General features: G+C 57.1%; 1 protein-coding gene across 6 annotated transcripts; it reads right to left on the bottom strand.

The window, feature by feature from the left end:
- Positions 1 to 1,114: 1,114 nt before the first annotated feature.
- On the bottom strand, positions 1,115 to 23,932 carry TOP3B (DNA topoisomerase III beta). 6 transcript variants are annotated; one of them, XM_073222381.1, is made up of 20 exons: positions 23,781 to 23,894; positions 22,830 to 23,018; positions 21,493 to 21,656; positions 16,936 to 17,165; positions 15,872 to 16,003; positions 14,459 to 14,565; positions 13,771 to 13,845; positions 12,361 to 12,557; positions 11,723 to 11,879; positions 10,869 to 10,982; positions 9,666 to 9,756; positions 8,153 to 8,307; positions 7,893 to 7,998; positions 6,965 to 7,111; positions 6,698 to 6,871; positions 5,091 to 5,219; positions 4,471 to 4,620; positions 3,978 to 4,078; positions 2,579 to 2,780; positions 1,115 to 1,665 (listed from the first exon to the last, which is right to left on the bottom strand). In XM_073222381.1, exons 4-20 carry the CDS (start codon positions 17,048 to 17,050, stop codon positions 1,184 to 1,186), a joined length of 2,634 nt encoding a protein of 877 aa, XP_073078482.1. In that variant the 5' UTR covers positions 17,051 to 17,165; positions 21,493 to 21,656; positions 22,830 to 23,018; positions 23,781 to 23,894; the 3' UTR covers positions 1,115 to 1,183. The 6 variants fall into 6 exon arrangements, with proteins under 6 accessions (XP_073078482.1, XP_073078483.1, XP_073078481.1 ...); XM_073222382.1 differs by lacking the exon at positions 21,493 to 21,656; XM_073222380.1 differs by lacking the exons at positions 21,493 to 21,656; positions 22,830 to 23,018 and having other exon boundaries at positions 23,781 to 23,932.
- Positions 23,933 to 24,228: the final 296 nt, after the last annotated feature.

The raw sequence follows: 24,228 nt of genomic DNA, 5'->3' as shown, positions 1-24,228 counted from the left end.
TAGGGCTGCCTCCCCGCAGGGGTCCTGGAGCAGAAGGGGGTCTGGTCACCTTCCTGTGGAGAGAAGGCCGTCTCTCCTTCTCTGACGGGGGCAGAGCGGTCACAGCCCGGGGCTGGGACTCTGCCCACCAGCACACGCGCCTGGTCAGTGCCCCAGACCGACGGGAGCAGGAGGGACGTGGGAGGAGCCCGGCCTTCCGAGCGTCATCCTGTGACGCCACCCTGGCAGCTGCGGGGGCAGCCTCCCCAAGGCGACACCTCCCTGCCTCCCTGCGCGTTCTCTTGGAGCTTCTAGCAGTTTCCCAGACAGGGTTCAGGGAAGAGCAGGGTGGGGGCCTCCAGGAGAGGGAGCCTGGCAGGTGCGGCGCCTGGGTGGAATGCTAGGCGAAGCCACAGGTTCACCTCTTCTCAGGGCCTTGTGTTCCAGTGTGAATCTACTGCCGAAGTAGGGAGCCTGCAGGCCAAACACTTCTGCTCCGATCCTCACACAGGTACGCCATGATACGGCTCAGACAGCCATTCCACTGAGCTCCCACAGCGAGCATGGGCAGGATGGCATCTCCAACACAGGGTGGACGTGCCACTGTCTAATGTGAGTGCTCCCCGTCGGGGGCTTGCCGTGGTTCTCCTGCCTGGCTCTCTCTGGTCAGTTACTGGCCTGCCTCTGTCTGAGGTGACGAGGGCTGTTTGACAACAGGAATCAGAACAGGCCCTGGGAGGCTGCTGGGGTCACACAGAGCTGTGCAGAGCTGCTGAGCGGGGAGTGTGGGGTCTGCCCTGGGCAGTGGGCTAGATGAAGGGCAGGGCCCAGTGAGGACCTCCCCCACCAGGGCTCCCCCCAGTGACACCTGTCTGGGTGAGGGGCTGCTGGGGCCTTTCTTCTGCACTCCAGGGCAGCCTCTCGCCTGAGCATATAGCTCCGGAGCTGCCATATGGCATGAGCTCCCATTCCCACTCTTGGTGGCCTCCCTCTGGTACCACGGGCATGTGGGCAGAGCAGGGTCACTGGGGTATGGACAGAATAAAGGGAGAGGCAGGCAGGGGCCGGGGAGGAGCAATGAGATGGGCAGGGAGGACACTTCAACCCTCTGAATCCAGCAAAAGGTCCCGAGCTGTTTGTTCTAGAGAAGACAAAATGGGTTTAATCATTTCTGTGGTCCAAAGGACAACTGTTTGGAGCCCTGTCATACAAAGTAGGCAGCCAGGGCTGACATCTTGTCCTTCGGCCGCCTGGCACCAGGTTTTCCTGCAGGCCGCCGGCCCCGGCCCCGCCCTCGGCCCTGCCTCCCCCCTGGCCCACAGCGGTGCATGGGGTGGCAGGAGGCCGCATGCTTCAGCTCTACCAGCTCCTGGAAGACAGGGTCGCAGAAGACGCAGCCTGTATACTGTGTCTGGTCGCCCGGGAGTGGGGACTTGGTCTTGTTGAAGTCCACGCCGAGCAGGGCGGCCTCGCAGGCACTGCATGTGTCCGCAGACACCCGCACGCGGTGAGCGTTCTCAAAGCAGTGAGCCACCACGTTGCACTTGTTGCAGGCCACCTTCCACTTGGGGCCGGAGGTGGGGTCCAGCACCAGCACCCCGTTCTCGCACTCCACGCATTGGCCAATGCCCAGCATGCCTAGCGAGTGCTGGCAGGTGGGGTGTGTGCACTCATTGCAGCCCATGCCTGGCGGGGAGAGGGCAGCCCGTGATGCACACCTGCTCCCAGCCCGCCCCGGGCCTCACTGAGTGCCTCACACCCCAGGGCCCCTCATCCCAGCCGAAGAGCTCCTCTCAGCCTTCTTTGCTGCTGGTCCTATGCTCTGCTTATCTAAAACTTCCAGCTTGGAGGCCCCCTTCCTCCAGGCTGACATCATTTCCGGAAGGCCCTCCTGGTGGCCTCCAGCTGTCCATGCTCCCTTCGCAACTCATTACCACTTGGCACATGGGGCCACTGGCTGCTCTGGAAGTGGCTGGAAGGCAGGGCTGGGCCTCAGCAACCCTGGCAGCCCAGACTCAGACATGCCAGTCCCACAGGGAAGACCTGAGTCAGGAGGGGTGGGCTGAGACCTCCTGAGGGCTCCCCAGACCTCCTGGTGAACATGGGTGGGTGCCTCATGCTTGCTGTCCCTCCTTCCTGTATGTATTTTGGGGTGATGACACCCCAGGGGCTGTGTGGCTTGCTGAGGAGGCAGCCCACTGGGCCCCGATCCCCCCTCAGACTCCGAGTCTGGTGTTCTCATCCCCGCCTGGGCACGCTCGCCTCTCTCCAGTGACAACTAGGAGGACAAAGGGCAGTGGTGGAGGCTGGCTAGGGGGGCTCCCCTGCATCCTCTCACTTCCCCTGGACCTGGAGGGGGCACTGCACCCCACTGCCCAGATCCCAAGTGAGCTGCCCACAGCTGCCCACCGAACTATGACCTGGACAGAGGGTGGCCGGCTGGCAGGTGAGCAGTGCCTAGTCGCGCCTGCGTGTCCCATCCCAGCACCAGCGAGCACAGAAGAGCCAGGGAGGGACCCTGGAGGCCAGCATGTTGTGAGGGGGGGCTGGCAGGGATGGCAGCCTGTCTCGGGAGGGAGCCCGGGCACGTGGCACTCACCTTTCTTCATGTCTCGGAAGGGCGGGTGGTTGGAGCAATAGGGGCACAGCGGGTAACTCTTGCCCCGAGAGCCTGAGGACCACAGGACCAGCTCGAAGTCATCCAACGGGCACCGGAGCTCCTTGTAGAGCTTGATGGTGCCGTTCTGGGGGAGGGTGTAGGTCTCATCACAGTGGGAGCAGTGCAGGCGGCTCGGCTTGGCCTGGAGCAGCACCGGAGAGGAGGCGTGGGGCTGCCAGAGCCGGCCGCTGCTGGCCCCCAGCCTCATTCTCAGCAGGGGAAGCAGCGTGGGATACGTGGTAGCGATACGTGATAGGCCACGTGTAATGCACGACGTGTGTTATATGATACATATGTACAAATACACACAATACATCATGTATAATAATGTATAATATGCAAAAGTACTGTGGAATACATGACATATAACATGTAATGTGTAATAAAATGCATAAACTAATATGTATGCAATATGTAACTGTATGCATAGGAGCACACATAATATAGCAGTTTCCCCATCCACAGGGCATATGTTCCAAGACCCCCAGGGATGAAACCGCAGTAGTGCTGAACCCCCCAGTTTTCTCCTGGGCATGCACGCCTACGTTAGAGCTTAGCTTATAAACTAGGCATGGTAAGACATGAACAGTAACTAAAAAACAGAACAGTTATAATGAACTGTAATAAAAGTCCCATGCACGTGGTCTTTCTCTCAAGATACCTTATCACACTGCACTTGCCCTCTTCCTTCCTGTGAGAGTGTGAGATGACAGAAGACAACGTGAGGGGAGTGACACAGGCGCTCTGACATGGCGTCAGGCTACCACTGACCTTCTGACCATGTGTCAGAAGGAGGAGCATCTGCTCTGGGACTGAGGTTGTCTGTGGGTAACTGACACGAGAAGCGAAGCCGTGGATAAGGGGGCACTACTGTACATACATATATAAGTAATGCATAGTAGGTGATGCGTGACACAGTCTATGTAACATGTGACCAGTAATACGTAACACGCAATGCACTGCCAGGCAAGGACCTCTCAGGCAAAGATCCCTCACCATGAGTCCCATGCTCCAGGCATGAAGGGCAGTTCTAAAATTCCTGCATGTATATTAACAACCATGATGGCAGGTAATGTGTTGTCAGGAAAAAGTGGACAACACGTTTAAGTGGCCTACAGTTTTCATGTTCCTGGGGCCACGGGGAAACTGGGTGTTTGCTGGCAAGACTGCGTCAGGCTTCTTGTTCACTCTTTTGTGTGGCAACCAGGACAAAGAGTATTATTCCCATGTGACTGAAGATAAAGCAGAGGCCAAGAGAGGCGACAGGACTTGCCTGAGTCTGTGTTCAAGGGCAATGCTGGCCCGAAGGGGCAGTCACAGCCCTCCAGTCCCTGCCTACCTGGATATACTTCATGAACCGGTGGCACTTCCCGCAGCGGGAGAGGGGCTTGCCTGTGGCTGCCAGGGGTGAAAAGGACACCTCCATCAGCTCATCCATGCCTGAAAGCAAGCAGTGCAGGAGTCAGTCCTCCTGGCCCAGCAGCCCAGTGCTCTCACGGATGGGTGGGCTGAAGCGGGTGGCCATCCAAGTGGGCAAGGTGAGGGAGTATGTCTCTGTCCCCAAGGGAGGTGGGGTTTCTATGTCACTAGTGGGAATGGCATGGCTGCAGCCTCATTGGCAGATGCGCCGAGGGGCCCATGTGTGGTGTCACCACACCTGCTCTTTAATCTGAACAGAGGCCCTGCAACGAGCCATCACTGGCCTATTCCCCCCACAGAGCGGAGAGACCAGATGCGGGGGCTGGACTCCCATGGGGACCCTCGGCTCCCCAAGCGGTGGCAACCCTAACCCAGGGCCCTCCAGTGGAGAGACAGGGTGAGGTGGACCTCACCAGCGATGGAGTCGACGAAGTAGTGGAACTTCCTCTTGAAGATGTCCAGGGTGTGGCCCAGCACCTGCCTATAGTCGGCCTTGCCCTGGGCGATCAGGTTTAGCTGCTTCTCCACTGCACTGCGGATGGTGGGGAGCACCAGCTCTGCATCTGAGGGGAGCGGGGGACGCTGGGCTGAGTGTGCTCCTGAGGGACCATGGCTGCCACCAATGGCTCAGGCTGGGGGCACACGGCAGCAGGGGCTCCTACACCCCCAGACCTTTGCTGATCCCCCAGGGGATCCTGTGTGGAGTGGCCAGGGCCATCCTGCCTCTAGGGCTGCGTCACTCCCCTGCTCCTGGCCGTCCTGAGGCCGGGTCTGTGCTCTGCCAACCCCCACATGCCCCTCGGGGCCTCTCGGGGCCAGAGCAGACAGCACCACAGCAAGGCCCAGGCCTAGCCTGGCGCTGAGCTGCTGAGAAGAGCCCCCTGCCTCCCTTCTGGGTCCTGCCCATGCCTGCCGGGGCAGGGCACGCAGGTGGCTGGTGCAGTGCCCTCGCAGTGGGAACTGGGGACTTCCTGCAGGGCCACGGCCCTTTGGGGAAGGCTCTGAGCTGACAGGCAGGGCCCCCGCCCCTCACCGATCCTGTAGTAGCCGTGCACCAGGACAATGCCGAGGTTGGTGGGCCTGAGCCGGCGGCCGCTCTCCACGACAACGTAGTTGCGCTGGCAGATGTTATTGATATGCACAGGGATGCTGGCGTCCGTCCCTGAAACGCACAGCACGGCTACGTGTTCCTCCAGCTCCTGACACTGCCCTGAGGACTGTGGTGCCGCTGGGATGCCCACTCGTCACGGGGCCGTGGTTCCAGCCCCCCTCCCTGCTCCCGGCCAGTGCAGTACAGGGCATCGCACCACGTGTGCGCCCACCCTCTGGCCTTCCCAGCACTGGGTGCTTACGGCTCCACAGACAAGGACAGAGGCTCCGAGAAGTGAAGAAACTCTGCCAGCATCACAGAGCTCATTCTACCTGCCCCTCCTGTCTGGTAAATGTGGCCGCCTGGGCCTCTCCTGCCTTGATCCTGAGGCACCCACCTATTCCAGAACCAGGGTCCAAAACCCCTAACAAGGAAGAGTCACATGCTCACTGTCTGGTCGTCCCCTCCCAAGCCTGCCTGGTCTTGCCCCCGTGCTGGCTCCCAATCCTGGGAGGCTCCTCTTCTGGGGGTGTCAGGATCACCTAGCACCGCCAGACTCTGTCTGTGTTGCTCCCCCTGCTGAGGAGCCTCCTCAGCTGGTGCTCAGAGGCTAAGGACTTGGCCAAGGTCCCACCTGCACAGGGAAAGGACAGGTCGGGATCTGAACCCTGTGCGGACGGCCCTGAGCTCCCAGCTGCACCTGCTGTGTTCTCGCCCCCTGTGGTGGCCTCGCCAGGGCCTCTTACACAGCCCTGGGACCCCTGGTCAACAAGGCTGCCCTTGGCCACTGTCTTGTTCAGAAGGTCATGAGGACCCTCATCACGGTCATGGACTTGTTCTGGTCATGAAGTCTGGGCTGCTGTCTAGTGTGTGGCCACCAGAAGCCGTGGGCGTCCCATCAGTGGGAAGGGACAGAGGACGCTGGGGGAGCAGGGCCCACACCTCACTGTGCCCGCATCTGAGGGCTGCCAGGGCAGGACCCACCGCAAGGACCCAGGCCCCTGGCCAAAGCAGGCTCAGCACTGTCACCAGGACCTGACTCAGGTGGGATGCTCCCTGACAGTCATCGGCCTGGGCCCTGCAGAGCCTGTCAGCAGGGCCAGCACACTGGGGAATGGGCAGTGCTCACCAGAGTGAGGGGACTGCCTGGGGAGAAGGCCCCGCAGGGAGGTAGGCCCCAGGAGGGTAAGGGCACAGGTCACAGACGAGGCCTGGGACGCAGGCCGGACCCTCAGCCAGCGAGGAGCGTACATCAGTGGCTGTACTCCCAAGCCAGCATGGTGCCCGGGGCTGCCTATTCTCACTGGGTAAGCTCGTTCCTGTGCGGGAGTTTCCTGGCCACGGGGCGGGCATCTCCATCCCCTCACTGGGAAACAGTACCCGCAAGAATGTGGTTTCCTTGTCACCCAATTCTGGGACAGGCCTGGGCTGGCTGTGTGGATCAGGACTTTGATCTGACTTTTGGGTTTTCCTGTAAGTGGATCGTCGGCATCCGGGGCCAACGCTCAGGCCTGTGGGGGTTAGTGCACAGGGCCCGCAGCCGCGCCTACCGATGCCGTGCTTCTCCATGAGCGTGATGAGCTCGGCCTCTGTCAGGTAGTCGGGCGGGCTCGTCTGCTTCTCCAGCATCTTCATCTCACCCACGGCAAAGGAGTCGCCTCGCTGGCAGGTGGGCAGGCTCTCCTCCAGGGGCACGCTCTGCCAGGGCATGATCTCTGTGAAGCCTGGAGACACAGGGTGCAGCTGCTCAGGGCCTGGTCTCCACTCCGCCTGTCCGTGGCCGTGAGGGAGGGGTGAGGTGGCAGCTGCGGCGTCACCTGGGGAGATGACGCTTTTCCCCGTGCAGGTGAAGTGCTCGGGCCCGATGCTGAAGGAAATGGTGCTCTGGAGGTACCTGCAGTCGTGGCTGACCGTGGCGATGAAGTGTCTGGTGATGTACTCGTAGAGCCGCCACGCCTCGCTCCCTGCAACAGGGGCTCCGGCTCTAAGGATGCCCTTGCCCCACACTCGCCCACACAGCAGGGCCCTGGCCCTTGGCAAGGACGCTGCGCCGCCTGCTCCGAGGAGGGAGGGGCAATGCAGAGGAGTGGGAGGCAAGGGGCCCTCGGGCCTGGGCGCTTCCTTCATGGCAGGGCCCCACCTCCCACCCGGGCTTCCAGGGGGAACTGCTCTTGAAGCACCTGGCTTGGCCTGTCCCCATCTAGTGACATGCCGCCATCCCTTCAAATGAGGGTTGTGCACAGTGGTCCCGCCTCACCCGCACGGTCCTCCCTCCCTCTGGCTCTCCTGGCACACTGGCTGCCAGCACCACCTCGGTCAGATGGGAGGCAGGAGGTGGCCCGTGCCTGGGCCCCGCTGCTCGGTCACAGCCCCACCCTGTTCCATCCTTGCCCACCTGTCTCACCCTCCTGCCCCTCCCTGGCCTCCTCTGCTCTCCTCCCAGGAGCCACCTGCACCCTGCACGGGGCACACCATCACCATCACATCCATGCCTGTGCCACCACGTCACTCCTGTCCTGTCCTATGACGATGGATCACTACGTTCAGGTCACTGCCTCTGCCGCAGCCAGGGGCAGGTGGGGCAGTAGGGAGCCCCCACATTGCCAACAGGGCCTGACACGACTCAAACGTGCCATGTGGCTGTTGCTTCTTAACCCTTCCCCCCCCAGTATGTGTTTGTGAGAGGGAGACAGGGAGACAGAGGGAAGGGGGGGAACACAAAAATACTGGGGAAGCACCCAATACCTAATTCGGCCTCTGTGGCAGACCTCATGGGGGTGATGGGGGGATGGTCGCCAGCATCATGGCCTTTGCGTGGACGGTTGATACCTTCCGATAACAACTGCTTCACCTAAGGAAGAGAAGACAAAGCAGTGTGTGAGTCTGGGCACAGCTGCCCTCCTGTCAAGAGGAAGCAGCCGCCAGCCCTTAGTTTGGCCACAGTCCTGGGCTGGGTCCTGACGCCTCAGAGACGTTGGTGGGGGGCAGGGCCCAGCTCTGCTCACCGTGTCGGCCCAGTAGGGGTGGTTGGCCTGCTGCCGCAGGGGACCCTTGAGGTCAAAGTTCTCAGGGTAGTGGGTGGTCTCAGTCCTTGGGTAGCTGATGTAGCCCTGCGTGTAGAGCCGCTCAGCGGTCTGCATGGCGTGCTGCGGCCCCATGCCTGCAAGAGACAGGTGGCTCAGCCGGCCCTGAACACCAGGGATGGCCTGGTGCCTGCCCATGGGCCTGAGCACCCAGGCTCCCCCGAAGGTGGCCAGGGCCGCCTGAAGGGTAGGGGCGGCTCTGAGCAGGCATGGCCTGGAGCAGGGAGCTGCTGCCTGGGGCCTGTGCCCATCAGTCTTACCCAAGGCTGCGGTCCCGAGCCTACGAGGGGGCACCCAGGACAAGCACACCCCACAGCACCCTCCTCACTGTTCTGGGGGCCGTGTTGACTGAAAGCAGCCTGCAGAGTGCCTGCCTCTCCCTGGGCCTCAGGGCCTGCTGCTGCCCCTCTGCGACAGCAGACTGGGCACATGCCCTCCATGCTGAGCCCCCCAGGCTTTTCTGTCCTCACAGCACTCCAGGGCCACTGAGGGGGGGCTTGTCCTGCTTCTCCCAGACCAGCAGAGGCTGGCGCTCAGCTGGCAGGTCCTCAGAGGCACTGCTGCCCTCTGAGGGTCTGGGGCAGTGCTGCTCTGAGAAGACACCGCCGAAGTTTGCTGAGGCTGCAGACAGGCCACCAACGCCACCAGGCTGACAGCCGTCGAGAGACCACCAACTTTCCAGCCCAGCCCTTCTTGCTACTGTGGAAACGAGGTTCAGACAGGCCACATCACACTGGTCACACCTGCCCCAGCAGGATTGGGGCCTTGAGCGCCAAGCCCAAATGCGGCCCCTCTCCTTGCCAGGGAAGCTGCTCTGGGACGCTGGCGTCAGGCTGTGGCCTGTGGGGTAGTGGTGATCACTACCAGTGCTGCTGTCAGGCTGAGCTGTCTCAACCCTTAATCCTTACGACAACCCAGAGAGATGGCTGTGACAGGTGCCCTATTCTGTCATGAGGACACAGAGGCTCCAGAACAAGGAAGGAAGTGGCCAAGATGGGGTGCAGACCACACTGTGGGTCTGGAGTGGGAACTCCACAGTGTAGTGCCTCTGAGGGGACCACTAAGCCAGAGACACGTGAGCCGAGCCTGGCAGCAGCTGCTCGGACATTTAGTAACATGAAATGGTCTGCAGTCTCCACCCAGAAATTCAAAGGAGCTATTGAGTATCAACTAACAACCCTATGAAATGGAATCCAAGAGAAATGAAATCTGTAGGAGGGTCAGATTCCTCCAAGCCTCAGGTGACACTGCACAGAGGCAGGTGCTGGCCCAGGTGAGCATGGAGTGGGTGGTGCAATGCCAGGTGAGCAGCACAGAGGGAGAGTGCTGCACCCCTGGGCGCTGCACCCCTGGGCGCTGCACCGGGCTGAATGGGACTGGTGCACGCCCACCCCAGAGAGTCTTCTGGGGAATTTAGAGAAATGCCCCTACATACCCAGAGAAGAGCTGGCCACACGCAGCATCTCCACAGTGTTTAGGGCCAGGGGCCTCTGCTTGGCCTTCTCTTTCTTGCTGGTAGCCTCTACCTAGAAGGCAGAACACTCTGTGATTTTGGTGGAGGTGGAGATGCCACAACAGAATCACAATTGTAAGCAAAGGCCTGTTTCATTCATTTGGTTTCCCTGCTTCTCAAATTCTCTCTTTGCAGCAGTTGCAAGACTTGAATGAATATTTACTCAGGCCCAGGAAGGGAAAAAGGATGAAAATTCTTTTCTAGAGAGTTTTCTAAAGAAAGCCTGGAGGAATGGGGAAGAGTCAGGAGAAGGGGCTGCAAATTAAAAACCCTACGGGAGCCAGTGTCAGCCAGGCCATGGGACGGCAGCGGGTTTGAGGCAGGTCACAGAGTACATGCTCACGTCGGGGCCTGCCTGTACGGCCCATCTTCCAATTTGCCAAGAGAAGCTGGGAATCAGGATTTTTTCTTTTAGGTGAAATCTCTGAATTTTTCAATGTCAGCAACTATATTAAAAGTTTTATAAATGCCATGTACTTTAAATGAAAACTAGTGAGCTACCACTTTCAACCCCAGGGCTGAACAATTGTCAGAAGAGAGGACTGTTTTACCTGGGCAAAACCAATCCAAACAACTCAGCTATGCAGTCCTGCCCCTGCCCCAGGCAGCCTGCCCCGTGTCAGGTGGCATCACCCTCTTCTTCAGGGCCAAGCAGCGTAACCCCCACAGGCAAAAACCCCGAGTAAGAAATACAGCACCATAAAGGTCATGAAAGCTGCCCGAGGTTGGGACCCCAGGCCTGCCCCGTGCCAGCTGTGCGACCTTGGACAGGTTCACTGATGTGCACGTAGGTCCCTCTAGAGTCGTCAGCTTTAGGTATCACAGAAAAAGGACATTTATGTGAAATGCAGTCCTGCCAAAGGAGACAATGACCACAGGGTCTCATGGAAGGGGCCGGGCAGGTCACAGGTGTGGACAGCGCCCAGGACGGAGAAGTTCTGCAGCACACAGAAATATCTTAGTAGGAGTACATGCGTGAGTAAGCAGTCTTTTCTTCAAAAGACGCCCGTGATTCAGAAACACAGAGAAAGATGTGTCCCTAGGACATGAGCTATCCCTCCAGCCAGAGGCTTCTAAAGCCTATCCCTCCCAGCCAACGTGAGGGATGGGCGGCAGCAGGCCCACCTGGGCTTCCTTCTCCGTCTTTGTCATGTTTAAAAACATCTGTGCGATCTCCCGGTCAAACACGCGCACTCGGTCCCAGTCCAAAAGGAGAGATCGGTCTTTATCGGCATTAACCTGCAGGAGGAAGGATAAAAGGAGAACCCAGGAGAGAGGATGTACAAGTGAGCTCACTGCCAGGGCACGGAGGCGGGGCAGGGGAGGCTGGTTCTCCTCTGGGAGCAGAAGAGCCCCAGCGCGGAGGTCTCACGGCCATGCCTGCTCAGGCATGTGGGTGCGCACAGGCACCGGCTGAGACCCAGCCCCTCCCCACGCCAAGGCTCTGAGCCCTGGCCTCCTGAGATGCTCTCCTGAGGAGCGCCCGAGGCTGAGGCCGACGTGTCCTTAAGGAGGTCCTTAAGGAACCTCTCACACGGCCCTTCCCAGCCCCTAACATCTAGCAAGCACTAGGCATGGCCCACCTAGGGCCATGAACAGCTGTTTTGTCTTAAATCTTACAAGACGGAGGTGGGATTCTAGGGATAGGAACGGTGTGAAAGGAGTCTCTCGGCCCACTCCTCAGACCTGACCATGGCAGCTAACAGCCCCGGGGGGCCTCACTCCCACTGCCAAAGCCGGGCTCCTTCCCACTCACCCAGATCCACCGCATCCAGGCCTGGCCTTGTCCAACCTCCCTGTGAGGGCCGGGGTCCTTTCCCTGGGTACCCCACAGACCACTCTCTGGCCTCCCCCTCTGGCACAGCTGCCTCCAAGTGTGCACTTGGCCTTGAGGGCCCACAGGACAGTGATAACGGGAGGCCCTCAGAATCCACACCGCAAACCTGAGAGGACCCATGAACAGGGAAGGGACAGCAAACCTTGGCCTGCAGAACCCAGTAGGTCTCTGGTTTGAAGGACTGGATTTTGTCATGTCTCTCCACACAGAATCCCAGTGTAGGGGTTTGACAGGGCCCAAAGGAGATGAGGGAGCTGTCTAGATTGCCGTATTTCCCCTGGAAGTATTTGGTCTGAAACCTACAAGGAGCCGTGTGGGGGGATGGATGAGAGAAAGATATTTTGGTCACACATTCACTCCACACCATCATTAACCGCCTGCATGCACCCAGAATGGGGCTAGCTGGTAGGTGCAGGGAGTTAGCCTAGGGCAGCTAGGTATCACAGGGTAAGGAGACATGCTTGGCTTGCGGGGCCAGGGAGAGGGCATGTGGGTGGAGAGGAGGAATCCTGTGCACATGAGAATGCCAGAGAGGAGGGCACAGATTCCAACATCCTGGGGCCAGGAAGCCCCTTTATCCCATTCCATTCCCTCCCACGCTTCTCCACAGAGTGGATAAACACCCTGCTTATCAAGTGGTGGCCGCTGTGGTCTAATTCAGCTAAATAGACCTAACTCTTCAGCGCTTTTAAAAGCCAACAATCACCTTGCCCATTAGGCCCAGGGGCCACAGATGGGGAACAGCAAGGACAGGGGCTCTGGCCAGAGGGAGAGCCACACCTGGTGAAGGCACAGCCGATGCGCAGGTCCAGCTCCTGCCGGGCATCCACGGAGAGCGCCTCGTTGTGGTCGGGCTCACCCAGGCGGGCCATGGCGGCACAGATGTCCGTGTCCGTGATGGAGCTGAACCTGGCCCGGAACACTGTCTTCTCATTGCCATGGGCTGGGTTCATGAAGGGCAGCACGGCATCCAGGACCTGGGGGAGGTGGCCGGCTTGTGTACCCACCTGAGGCCCCTGCCTCCTGCCCCACACGCCCCCTGTGAGGCCTGGTTCCCCTCCAGGACAGCCTCACTCCACCCCTGCCAGACCCCTTCCATCTCCCTCCCCTCCAGAAGTCTCAGTCTTCCTATAATACTCCCACTGTGTGCGGCTTCTTTTCCTTCCATCGACAAACTTGTTCAAACATGCTCTTCGTACCACCACCCTGCAAGCTGTGCCCTCTCTCTCATCGTGTGTGTTCGTCCCCCCAAACCAGGAAGCCATGGGAACTCAGTCACAAAATCCACACCATTCGACCTAGTTCCCTGCCTTTGAGAAGAGGGAATGCTGGGAGGGGCAGGTGGAACTACTACGAGCTGGAAAAGACGGAGATGGGGAAAGGACAAGGAGGAAAGGGCAGCGGGCAGGTGCGGGGAGGCCAGGGGCGAGGCCACTGCGCGAGGCTGGGGGGTCCTATAGCCAGACTCACTAAGGAGGCCGTGCAGCGGGAGGGGGGTCACGCTGGAGCCTGGCCATGCAGCTTCTTTACAGGGAAGGTAGCTTCGTTTCTGAAGGGAGAAAGCCCCGTGAGCTGCCAGCATTCTCCACCCCCAGAGGCAAAGGTCCCTGAGGAAGATTTCCTGAGCCCTGAGGGTCACCTGCCCCAGGCCGGTGAGAGATGGGGATGCAGAGGCAGGAGGGCCACCTGTACCGGGCACCAGGGGACACATGCAGTCATGACCCGCACCAGGGTGCCGTCAGCTGCTTCCCCACGTAGAGGGCAGAGGCAAGATGGGGGAGACGTCTTGGGCAGGAGGGGAGGCGTGAAGGCAGGAGGTGAAAAGAATAAGGTGTGGAGGGAGGAGGAAGGGAGTGGGAGGGGTCCACCGGCCTCACTCAGAGGCCCTGAAATGTGCCAGCTGGCCTGGATGCTGAAAACCACCCCTCTCAAGACAGCCAATTTGGACACTCAAAAATTCCACCCTTTCTACGTTTGCTCACATAAGGTGCCCGCCACAGGTGGAGTACCACTCCACCACCCTCAGCAGAGTCCATGCATTTTAACGCGTCTACAGAAGTTCCAAAATAAAAGAGGAAAAAGGGCAATTTTAAGCCAGTGTGGAGATTCCCCACTTAAGCCACAGTAATGTAGTGGCCACGAGCAGCAGGTGGGACATGTGGCAGGAAGGCTCTCAGGTTCCCCCCTCACCTCGAAACAGATGTTCTCCCCTTCCTTGTCACAGTCCAGCCACAGCACGATGTAGTCACAGCCTTTGCCCTCCACCTGCCACACAGCACGTGGTGACTCGCACCTGCCCTGGCCCCACGGGGCCCACCCACGGTGCTCCCACCCAGCGTGGGGGGTAGATGGGAGCCCAGAGCAGGGCCAGGCTGAGCAGACATGCCAGCTGCAGTAAGGCTGGCTTAGCCAGTCGGAAAAGAATGTAGTTTAGAACTGCTGTTGTTTGGACAAAAAAAAAGCTGTAAATGCAATAATAAGCTTAATCCCCAAAACGCAGAGAAAAGGGGCTGAAATGCAATTACCCTAAATGTAACAATGGTTGTCATGGGTGGTATGATTATAAATAACTTTTTATAAATACTTTATATTTTTCATAATGTTTATGCATTTGTTTTAAAATTAGAAAAGGGACAACCACCACCAAAGTTTTAAAAGCAGAATTCCTGCTCGCCAGAGCTCAGTGACAGGTGCCCAGCAGGCCTGAAAGTGAGATGTGGGCCAGCAGGGGGCGCTCACAGAGACGGCTGCAAAGTGGGCGGGGCTCTGGCCAAAGGCCTCCCTGTCCAAGAGTGCGGGACTCCGCGGCCGGCCGCCTACAGCACGGGGAGCCAGGGGGAGGCCTCCGTGCGGCCGCGCCCCAGCCCGGCCCGCGTACCTGCAGGAACTTCACCATGTTCAGCTTGGGGTTAGCTTCCTTCTTCTCTGTCGGGGCCTGGCTGAACAGCTCCGCCGGGTCCACCTTGTCCCACTTGTTGTACTTGCCTACAAACCATGGGTGCAGGGACATGTGAATCACACTTCACGGCCCACGGGGCCTCGGCTTCTGTGATTACCCCAGGATGCTGGCGGTCATGTGTCACCAACAGGGAGAGGGAGGCTTAGGGACCAAGTGCCCGGGGCAACCCCAGCAGTGGAGGCAGAGCAGGCCTTCCTTCCCTGGGGCTGCGGAGCTGACGCCACAGCTTGGCCGCCCACGGGAGCTACCACCAGGCAGGCTGCTGCTCGGGCCCACTTCCAGGGCATCCCCTGCCGCTGGAAGCACACTCCTGGGCTGACTCACTTTGCCAGAGCACCAAACCACACCACTCATTCTCATTCTTCGTCCTCTCACGCAGCTGGACCTCTGTAACCCTCGCCCCCACCTAACACCTGACCCGGCACGACATGCACTCAGTTGACCCTGCGGAGAATCAGTCTCTGAAGGCCTCGAGTCTGGTGCATCCACCTGCTTTCCTACTCAGGGCTCGGCTCACACGCTCAGCCCTCTAGCTTCCTCTCAGGCTCCATTCTGTGCAGCTGCGAGAGGGGGTCAGTGGGGCCTAGTTCAATGCCAGCTCCCCACCTGCTGGCTGGTAGTACAGCTCAGGGTCTGAATGCTCAGCCACACACCAAATCGATGTCACTGTTGTCACTGAGCAGTGAGTAGTACTGAGACTGCTCTGCGCCCAGCCCTAAGCCACACGCAGTACCCGCACCATCTCACCGAGTCCTCAGACAATCCTGGGAGGTAGACGGCACATTGTACGACCCATTTCACATATGAGGAGTAGAAACTCGGAGTTTCTATTACCCAAGTCCCGGCCCATCGACCAGAGCAGCATGGGTCAGAGGCCAGGTCACCTCTCGTCAACCACATGGCCCCGCACCTAGCCCCAGTGGGTCACTAATGCCACTCCTTCCACGGTGACAGATAACAATACTGACACCCGGACATTCACAACGGCTGCCACGTGACCTGGACAACAGTCACACACAGCAGGAGCGGCAGCCCCCATGGAACACGTACATGGGTGGGCACCACGGCTCCAGTCTGCACAGGAAGGTGCACAGGCGTGCAGCATCAAGGGGTGCCTCTGGGATGGGGACCCCCGGGCACTGAGCTCCAGAGCCTGGTTCTAGGCACCTCACCCATGGACCCTGGGTCACCTCCCCATGATATGCTAGCCTCAGGACGCATGGCTTCTGTGTGAATGTCTCTGCCTGGCGCCCTCCCCTGGCTCTGACTAGGTAGCATCATATGGGCCTTCCTTGGTGGGGTAAAGAGTGGGCAGCAGGGCAGGGGGCTCACCCAGGAAATCCAGGGTCATAACATGACCACAGACGGACGTCATCTTGAAGCGGACCGGCTGGCCGGCGAAGGTCCCAGAGTACTCGTGCACCGAGCACGTTCCGTTCAGCCCTTTATGTGAGGACATGCTCCCTGCAGAGAAGGGTAGTTAGGGCTGTTCCAGGGAGCGGCAGCTGCCATGCAGGCCCCAGGTCCTAGGCCCTGCTGCTGCCTCCCGGAGGGGCCCCCTAACATGCTTGTGGGCAGGCGCTCTGTGGCTCTTTCTCTGCATTTCTGTTCCACTTCCTTCAAACGTTCCTCCAAGTCCCCAGGGACCTCCTCAGCATCAAATCCCCACTTCCCACTGATAGCTCCTCAGCCAAACTCTCCCAGCCTCTGAGGACTGGCCGCCGGCTGGGTCTCCCTGCCCTCTAGAGAGACTGTACCCCACCACACTTTGGTCTCCTCCCCCCTCAGCCACCACACCACGTGAAGGTGAAGGGGGACGTTTGCCATTCCTGGGTGCTCAGCATAGAAACACCTTCCTATTTGGAGGGGATTCAGAGGTGGAGGGGAAACAGGAACCCTCAGCCCAGTGGCCAGAGCTGGGGTCAGGGGCACACATCCCCTTTCCCAGTGTCCTAATGCCTTGGAGGGCTCTGGCCAAGGCTTGGCCTAATGGCTACTCTCGAGTGACAGGGGGCATGTGGCTGGGGCTGCAGCGGTCAGGGGTTGAAGGCAGTAGCGAGGGTCCTGTGGCGACGATGCCCACAGCATGGCATTGTCAGACTCAGAGTGGAGTGGGGTTCTGGCTGCATATTCTTCCTTCCAGAGAATTGTTCTGTGTAAGTCCCTGGGCCGGTTTCGGCTGTTTGTGGCCGACAATGCTGTCAGGCACGGTGCTCTCACCTGTCGGTGCCTGCCCACTGCTAGGCTGTGAACCATGCCTGTACACGAGCCCTGGCTCATGTGCACCCACAGTGACCAACACCCAGCCCGCTGTCCTGAACCCAATCAACTCCAGAGGGCTGAAGTCACACTTAGGAAAGAGAAATAAACAATGTGTAAAGTGGAATGAACCGCACCTACAGACCAAGGCCACAGAGAACGCTGGGGTTCGTCTTCCCTACCTCGAGAGAGGATTTTGGCAATGGACTGGGCCAAAGATGGCTTTTCTGCAACCATGAGCACGGTCTTCATCTTGTCTTAAGGCCGTCAGGCCGCTGGCCCTTCACGCTCCAGTCTCAGGGAAACGGCAGTGAAGGAGTTCAGGGACCGTCCTTCTGCGGCCCACCACTGCCGTCCGCGCTGACCCCTACGGAGAAGATGACCCACAGAAAATAGCATTGCCGCCAAAGGAACCTATACCACCAGCAGGGAAACTCTCTCAAAAACAAGAAAACAAACCCAAGGGAAGCAAAAAGTTAGGGTGAGGCATCTGACAAACGACAGCCCGTGGCAATGGAACCCGGGCTCAGAGATGGCCTTGGGAACTTGGCTTCACTTGAGAAGCTGAGGTGGCCCTATGACCACTGGTCACTTTTGTCCCCAAATCCATGCTATAAAGACTTTGGGGCCTTTGCACCTGGACTGACAGGCCCTCCCCCCGTGCAGCAGTTCACTTCCTCCCTAGGGCCCAGAGTGGCACGGCCACCTTGGCTGAGCACCAGGAATCCCCAGGTCATTTTACAAAATGAAGACACCCAGGTTCTTCTGACCCACAGCCAGGGCTGGAACTCTTTGGCCCGGGGGCCCAGTCCCCAGCAGAGCTCTAGAAGCCCTTCCCAATGGGCTCCAATCTACTTCCTGCCTGCCCCATCCTGTCTCTAACTTTGCAGTCAGCCTCTAGTCAATTAAACTGGTGTCTAAAGAAAAGACATGTTCTCAAGCTCTTTGCTTGGAATGTTCCGCCAGGACTAGAGAACACAGCTCAACCATCTAAAGGCCCAGCTCGAGGGCTAACTCTTCCTTAAAGAGCTCTTCCAACACGCACTGGCCTGGTCCATTATAACGGACTGCACATCACACCACTTGGTTACTGCCTCATCTCCCCGGCAGCAGGTGAGTGGCTGGATGTTGGAGCACAGCTGGTTCCATGCCTGACACAGGACATTTAATACCTGCTTGCTGAGTAAGAGAAACACATGAACCCTTTCTATCTTTCTGATCATTATAAATATGGCACTGACGATGATAAATTACACTGTATTAAAAAAAGACTTGTATGAGACAACTAGGCAATTTTCTGGAAAGAAAAATAAATTACTCATAGAACTAGAAGTTCCTAGATTCAACAGATTTAAAAAAAAGATGAAACCAGAAAAATACTATAAGAAAACATGAACTTCAGTAAGAGAAAAATGCTGAAATGCCTCAAAGTTCAGAAGTGCTTTAAACCTCTCCATGTTTAAAAGCATTTGGTTTCCTTTTCTGTGAACCATCTATTCATATTTTTTACACCTTTTACCCCAACTGGACTGCTGTTTTCTTATTTTTAGGAATTGTTCATATAATGAGGAAGTTAGCCTTTTGCGATATGATTCGTCCAACATTCATCAAAGCAAATTAGAGGTAAAATGAGCTTGTGCTTACCTTACCTGCAAAGACCGCATCTGAGCACCCATGGGTGAGGTGCTCGCCACAGGCAAACCCAGATGCAGGTGGTGGGAGCTCAGGGGGAACAACCTCTAGGTGGAGAACCTCTAGGTGGAGCAATTTGACATCTCTCAAAACTACGGGCACATATCTCCAGCAAGCCCACCCCCAGAATGAACTGAGTTACCCCACAGGTACTCAGTGAGCAGCTACTACACACTTGGTAAGTGTTGCCATGGGACATGGGGCAAAGCAGAGCAGAGCAGGGGTGGACTAGCAGGAGTGAGCTATGCGGTGTCAGGGGGAAGAGTCCAGGCAGAAGCGCCAGGGCAGGGTCAGGGGACAGCCAGGAGGAGGTGGGGGGAGAGGTTGTAGAACACAGCCTCGGGCATGGAGTGTGGGTTTGCTCTGAGGGGGCTGGGAGGCGGTGCAGTTGTGGGATGACATGACTGCCTTTAAGTGTTAAAGGGGCTCCTCTGGCTGCCCTCCAGAAGGGACAAGGCTGGAGGCTGGGCAGGTTCTGAAGGCATGGCTGGAAGGACTGAGAGAGCAGAAAGCGACGCAAGTTAGGGTGACTCCAGGGCTTTGGGCTCAGGAGCTAACACATGGGGTTCCTGTCTGTTGAGATGGCAGAAGCAGTTCAGGGTGGGGGCACAGGAGCCACATTCCATGTGTATGAAATGTGACCTGCCCATTAGCAAGCCAGGTGGGCCGTGGAGGTGGCCCCACGTGGGAGCCTGTGGGGTGGAAAAGGAGCCCAGGCTGGGGCCGGGAAGATGACGTGAGTCAGGAGAGGTGGGGTCCTGAAAGCCAAGGGCAAAGGCGCTTCAGGGGGATGCCAGCAGGCCAGCAAGGGAACAGCTGAGACCTGACCACAGGGCCCAGAAATCTGATGGTCCCCTGTGACCTTGATGGGAGCTGTTTGATGCAGTGAGTGATGAGGGTAAAAGCCCCAGTGCGTGAGCTCAAAAGAGCCTGGGAAAAGAGAAGGTGGGCCTTCGTATTTTTTTTTAAGGTGGAAGATCCACCAGCATGTGTCTAAGTGGATAGGACTGATCCAGTGGAGAGGGCAGAGGGAGGCTGCCGGAGACAGGGGAGGGAATTGCTGATGATGGCTCCGGTGGGTGAGGGGGGCGAGAGGTAATGGTGGGCCAAGGGCGGCTCTCGGATGTATGTGCACAGAGGAGGAGGGAGGGATACTCTTCTCTCAGTGAGGATCTCAGCAGGTGCTGCTGAGGGCAGGTCTACAGCAGGCAGGGGACGGGGCTGGATTCAGGGATGGGATCTGTCAGGGGCATGTAGCAGGGAGGAGAGGGGCCAGGGTCAAGATGGGACAAGAGGCGAAGCTTAGGTGTGGGTCCACGGAGGGCATGCTCAGGTGAGGTCTAAGAACCGCAGGCACTAGAGTGGGGAGCAGGGGTCAGAGAGCAAAGGTCAGAGGGCAAGATGCTTTGCTTGACAGGCTCAAGCAGCAGTGTGGGGCCTGAGAGGGGGTGGAGGGTGAGGTCACGGGGGGAGAGGAGGCCACTGAAGTGAGCGTGGGCACTGCCAAGATTGTCCCTGTGGACACCAAGGCCCAGAGAGACAGGACAGTGATGAGACACACTCCACTGGGGAATTCTCTGCACTATCATTTGTGATCAGAGAACAGAAACAATCTAATGTCTATTAATAGGGAACTGGTTAAACAGACAGTGCATCTGTACAACGACCACCATGTGGCAGTTAGACAGGAAAGCATCTGCCTAGTAAATACTAATATGGGTCAGATTTCAGAAAGAAATAATGTGAAGAAAGTTGGGTGTCCAATGGCGTACACAGAGCACAGCCAAGTGTGGACTTGTGCATGCGCACAAGCTCGTCTAAGAAGAGCTCAAAGTGGTCACCTGGGGGCGGAGGTGGGGTGAGGACCTGGTAGGAGCTGGGGAGTCCTGTGCACACATTTACTTTTGCAACTTCTACATTTAGGGCTGTGGACAAAAAGTGACAGGTCAAAAAGAACTAAGATAAAGGATTTTAAAACAAAGGTAAAATAAAATAAAGCCAGAAAAATAAAGAAGGGCTGGAAAGGGCATCATTCAGAAAGGATGCCAACAAAACCACCTTCCCTGGAGTGGCTTCTGTTAATTTTCCACTGTGTCCAGAGAAAGTGGCCTGAAGTGTGCGTGGGGCTGTCAGCCCTGCCCCTTGTTGCAAGACCTGTGCGGCCACATGCAGTCAGTGATCCTTATGAGCACAGCTGCCCTGAACAAAACAATTTGTAGTTTCCCTCAAAGTAAGTAATTGGATGTTCCTGTTAAATGCACAGCCATCCCAGAGAAAGAGCCTAGACCGCCTGGAGCTGCAGCACAGAGCAGAGGAGCTCACCTGCAGCCCAGCCCTGCTGGGCGCCCCCACACCGTCCCCCAAAGGCCACCCCCTCCCTCCCTGCATGTCCCTGTTGTCCTGCTTGCCCTGATCCCCTTCTCCCCCTGAAAACCACGCCTGCATCATGGCCGTGGTTGGTGACTAGTTCACTGTCTATCTGTGGCACCCAGGGCTCACTCACTAAATGTTTGCTGAATGAATGAATGAGCAACATGGCTGTTCTTATCCAGCCTCTGCTCTCCATTCTGGGGAAAGTCAGAGGCCCGAAACAGAGGCTTCAGGGAGACCCATGGACTCCTCCTCTCCCATCCAGAGAAGCCAGAGGCCAGAAGGGGAACCTGGCAGTAAAGGGAGCCCGTTCTGCAAGGGCTTTCACGTCTCCATCCCTTTCAAGCGTGGAAAAGGGTTTTATCCTGAAACATGTCCTCGGGTTTACTCACTTGTGTCACAGGAGTGGCCTGCAATTACAGTGTAGTGATGACATACCAGTGACCGCGGGTGGGGACACAGCCACTGCGCTGCCCTGCAGGGGAACTGCAGGGTCAGGGAGACGCGAGCTCCAGCAGCAGGACTTGAACCAAGCCTGTCTCTGGACTCTGCCTTTGGCCTGTACGGCCCTGTGCACACGCTGCCGGCAGGAGCCGCCCTGCTTGCCTTCCCCACAGCACTCACTGCTGTACCTGAGAGTCGGCCTGCTGGTCTGGCCTTCTGTCCTGCAGTTCCTAGACCGCAAGTAAGCTCCAGGAGAACAGGGGTTTTGTTCTGTGTACTCTAATGGTCAGTAGTAGACAATGCGCCAATACTGGTCAAATGAATGACCAGACATATGAAAGAGTAATTTTACCTGCAAAGTGAACAACAGAAACACTCTTTGAGATTTCTAAGGTTTAAAAACTGACTTTAAATCTGTAAGAGAACTGTAAACACTCCTTCTCAATGTCCTTTTTTTCTATGGCGTTGAAGTCCCTAGAAGTTTTTACCTCCACTACTCTCCTTCCTAGCCAAGGATCCTAAACACTTTTTCAGTAAATAATGAGCAGATTCTTCTCTAACAATCCCTTTCGAGAGAAATGTTTTGCCTGAGCATCTCACCTCACTTACCCAGGAACAGGGACATGACCGGACAGCATGTGCAAAGGCATGCCCGTGTCGGCCAATTTTGGATCACCTGTCCACCTGGCAGACATGCAGCCACTTTTCTATATTTGGAAGAGGTCTTTAGTAACTCTGGCTTTAAGGAAATGCACGTTCCAGTTCAACAGTTTCTACTGGAGTTCTGCACGAGTCCTGTAATGCTCTCAGTATCACTGTTTTATTAGGAAAAAAATATCATTTCCTTTAAGGATATGAAATCACAGAATCCTGGTAAAGGGATGTTGGTGATGACCTGATACAAACACCTCAAGGAAGAACAAACTAAGGCACAGAGGAAAGGCTTTTCCAGCAGTAACCCAAGAAGTCTGAGTGGGGACTGAAACTCATGCTTCCTTACTTCTGGCCAGGTACATTTTTTTTTTTACCACACCAGGTTCCACCTCCTAAAAGAATTCTGAAGTCTTAACTGTGATTATTTTCTGTGATAATCCTGGGGCTGCCCTAGTTTGCCATGAAGGCACATCTCCAATTTCAGGATGGAAGTCAATGAGAACAAAAGCTAAAAGCAACAGTTTGCGAACTGCATTTATATACCAGCTTAACATTTTTGCCTTACCAACATTATTCTTCACTGCAGTTTTTACTTCCTTAAAAAGCTTTAATATATAGAAAAGGGAAATATTATCACTCTGGCAACTGAAAGCCTGTAATCAATGGCTAGAAGTAGGTTCTCTGCGATAATACACTTGGTATATCCAGTTCCATCTGTTGCTACTGAAACTCTGGGCCTTAAATTTGTCTTCATTTTTCACAAGGGTGGATTAGCAAGCGCTAAGGGGGTGCTGGCAGCAAACACCCCACACTGAGGCTGTGATCAGCAGGGCTGAAAGTGAAAGGCCCTGGCAGGTTAGCCTGTTGTTACCTTGCTAACTCTCACCAGCAATACCATCTGTGGTATGTGTCCTTCAGGGGGCACTATTTGTAGATACAATCCTTTCATGTCCGTGTCTTGGGAGCAAGTGCATTTTTCAGCTTGGGAGTGGAGGCCGAGCAGCGGTCTGAAGAGCAGTCAGAGCCCGAGGATGTCCCACCTTAGAACTCTACCAAATATCTACGGAGGCAGGAAAGGAGCAGCCATTCTTCAGCAACTCTTCTGTAGGCACGCAACAGTTTACAAACGCTGCTCTACATAATCTTGCCAACAACTAGTTGTTCAAGGTCAGCAACGTACTTTTTAAAAACTCTTGAGTAACTGAGGTTTAGAACAATTCAGATTAGTGTCAGCTGACCTCTGCTAGTGCTCTAGGGACCCAAGGGCTCACTGGCCATCAGGCCAACTCGGGTTGACTTCTCACGTCCAGGTCCCAAAAGCTGGGCGGTAAGAGGCAAGGCAGGGCCACCAACTGCCTCCCCACCTCTGGGAGAAACTACTGCACACGGATTCCAGCTACTTTGTTCGCAAACGCAGCCTCCTTCATCTGCACCAAAACTCACGAGAACCACAGCAGGACCCGCTCGACACTGGGCCCGGACCCCAGGGGCTGCAGGTGGTACTGGCCCTGACCCCGGGCCGGACGCTCGCCCCGACCCGTTTCCCCACCTGAGACTCCCTGCGACCCAGGCGCGGAAAGCAGCCCCCAGCTCAAGGCACTGCGGGCGACCGCAGTTACGGGCCAGACGCCGGCCCACCGCCACCGCCCCAGGCCCGGGGAAGGGGTCCGCCCCCAGCAGGAGGGAGGCGGCGAGAGCGCCGAGAGCCGGACTTCTTCGGGCTGCGGCGGCCCCCGGTGCCCGGCCAGCATTCGGGAAACGCGCGCGAGAAAGGCCGGCTCCCCCCACCCCTGGGCCGCCCGGCTCGGCGCCCGCGGCTCACCCGCTGCCCCGCGGCGGCCCCGCTCCAGCTCCCGCTCCACCGGCATCCCCTACTTCCGGGTCCGGCCGCTGCTGGCGTCCCCGCGTCCGCCGGTTCCGTGGCTCGCGCGTTCCGGGAGCCAGGCTCCAGCCGGTCCTTGCAAGCAGCCATCTACAGGGGTGCCCAAACCTCCACTCTATCTTTTCCCGCCGCGGGGAGGCGATAATGACAATTGTTACAATGATTATGAAAACTAGATGATAAGCATGAAAACATAGATGCTGTTAATTAAAAAATCTAAAAACTACAGATGTGTATACAGCAGATTTCTTTCAATGATAAAAACGTTGTTGAATGAATGAATGAACTGTGTAAAACATATCTGGAAGATGAATTGGAAAACAATTTTATTTTAGAGATTAGGATTAAGGGTATCTTAACCTATGTCATTTGACTTTCTTCTCGTATA

Source organism: Manis javanica, chromosome 15 (assembly GCF_040802235.1).
Source record: "Manis javanica isolate MJ-LG chromosome 15, MJ_LKY, whole genome shotgun sequence".
Lineage (NCBI taxonomy): Eukaryota > Metazoa > Chordata > Mammalia > Pholidota > Manidae > Manis > Manis javanica.
The sequence above is the reverse complement of the archived record's forward strand: the minus strand, read 5'-3'. Positions and strand labels throughout refer to the sequence as shown.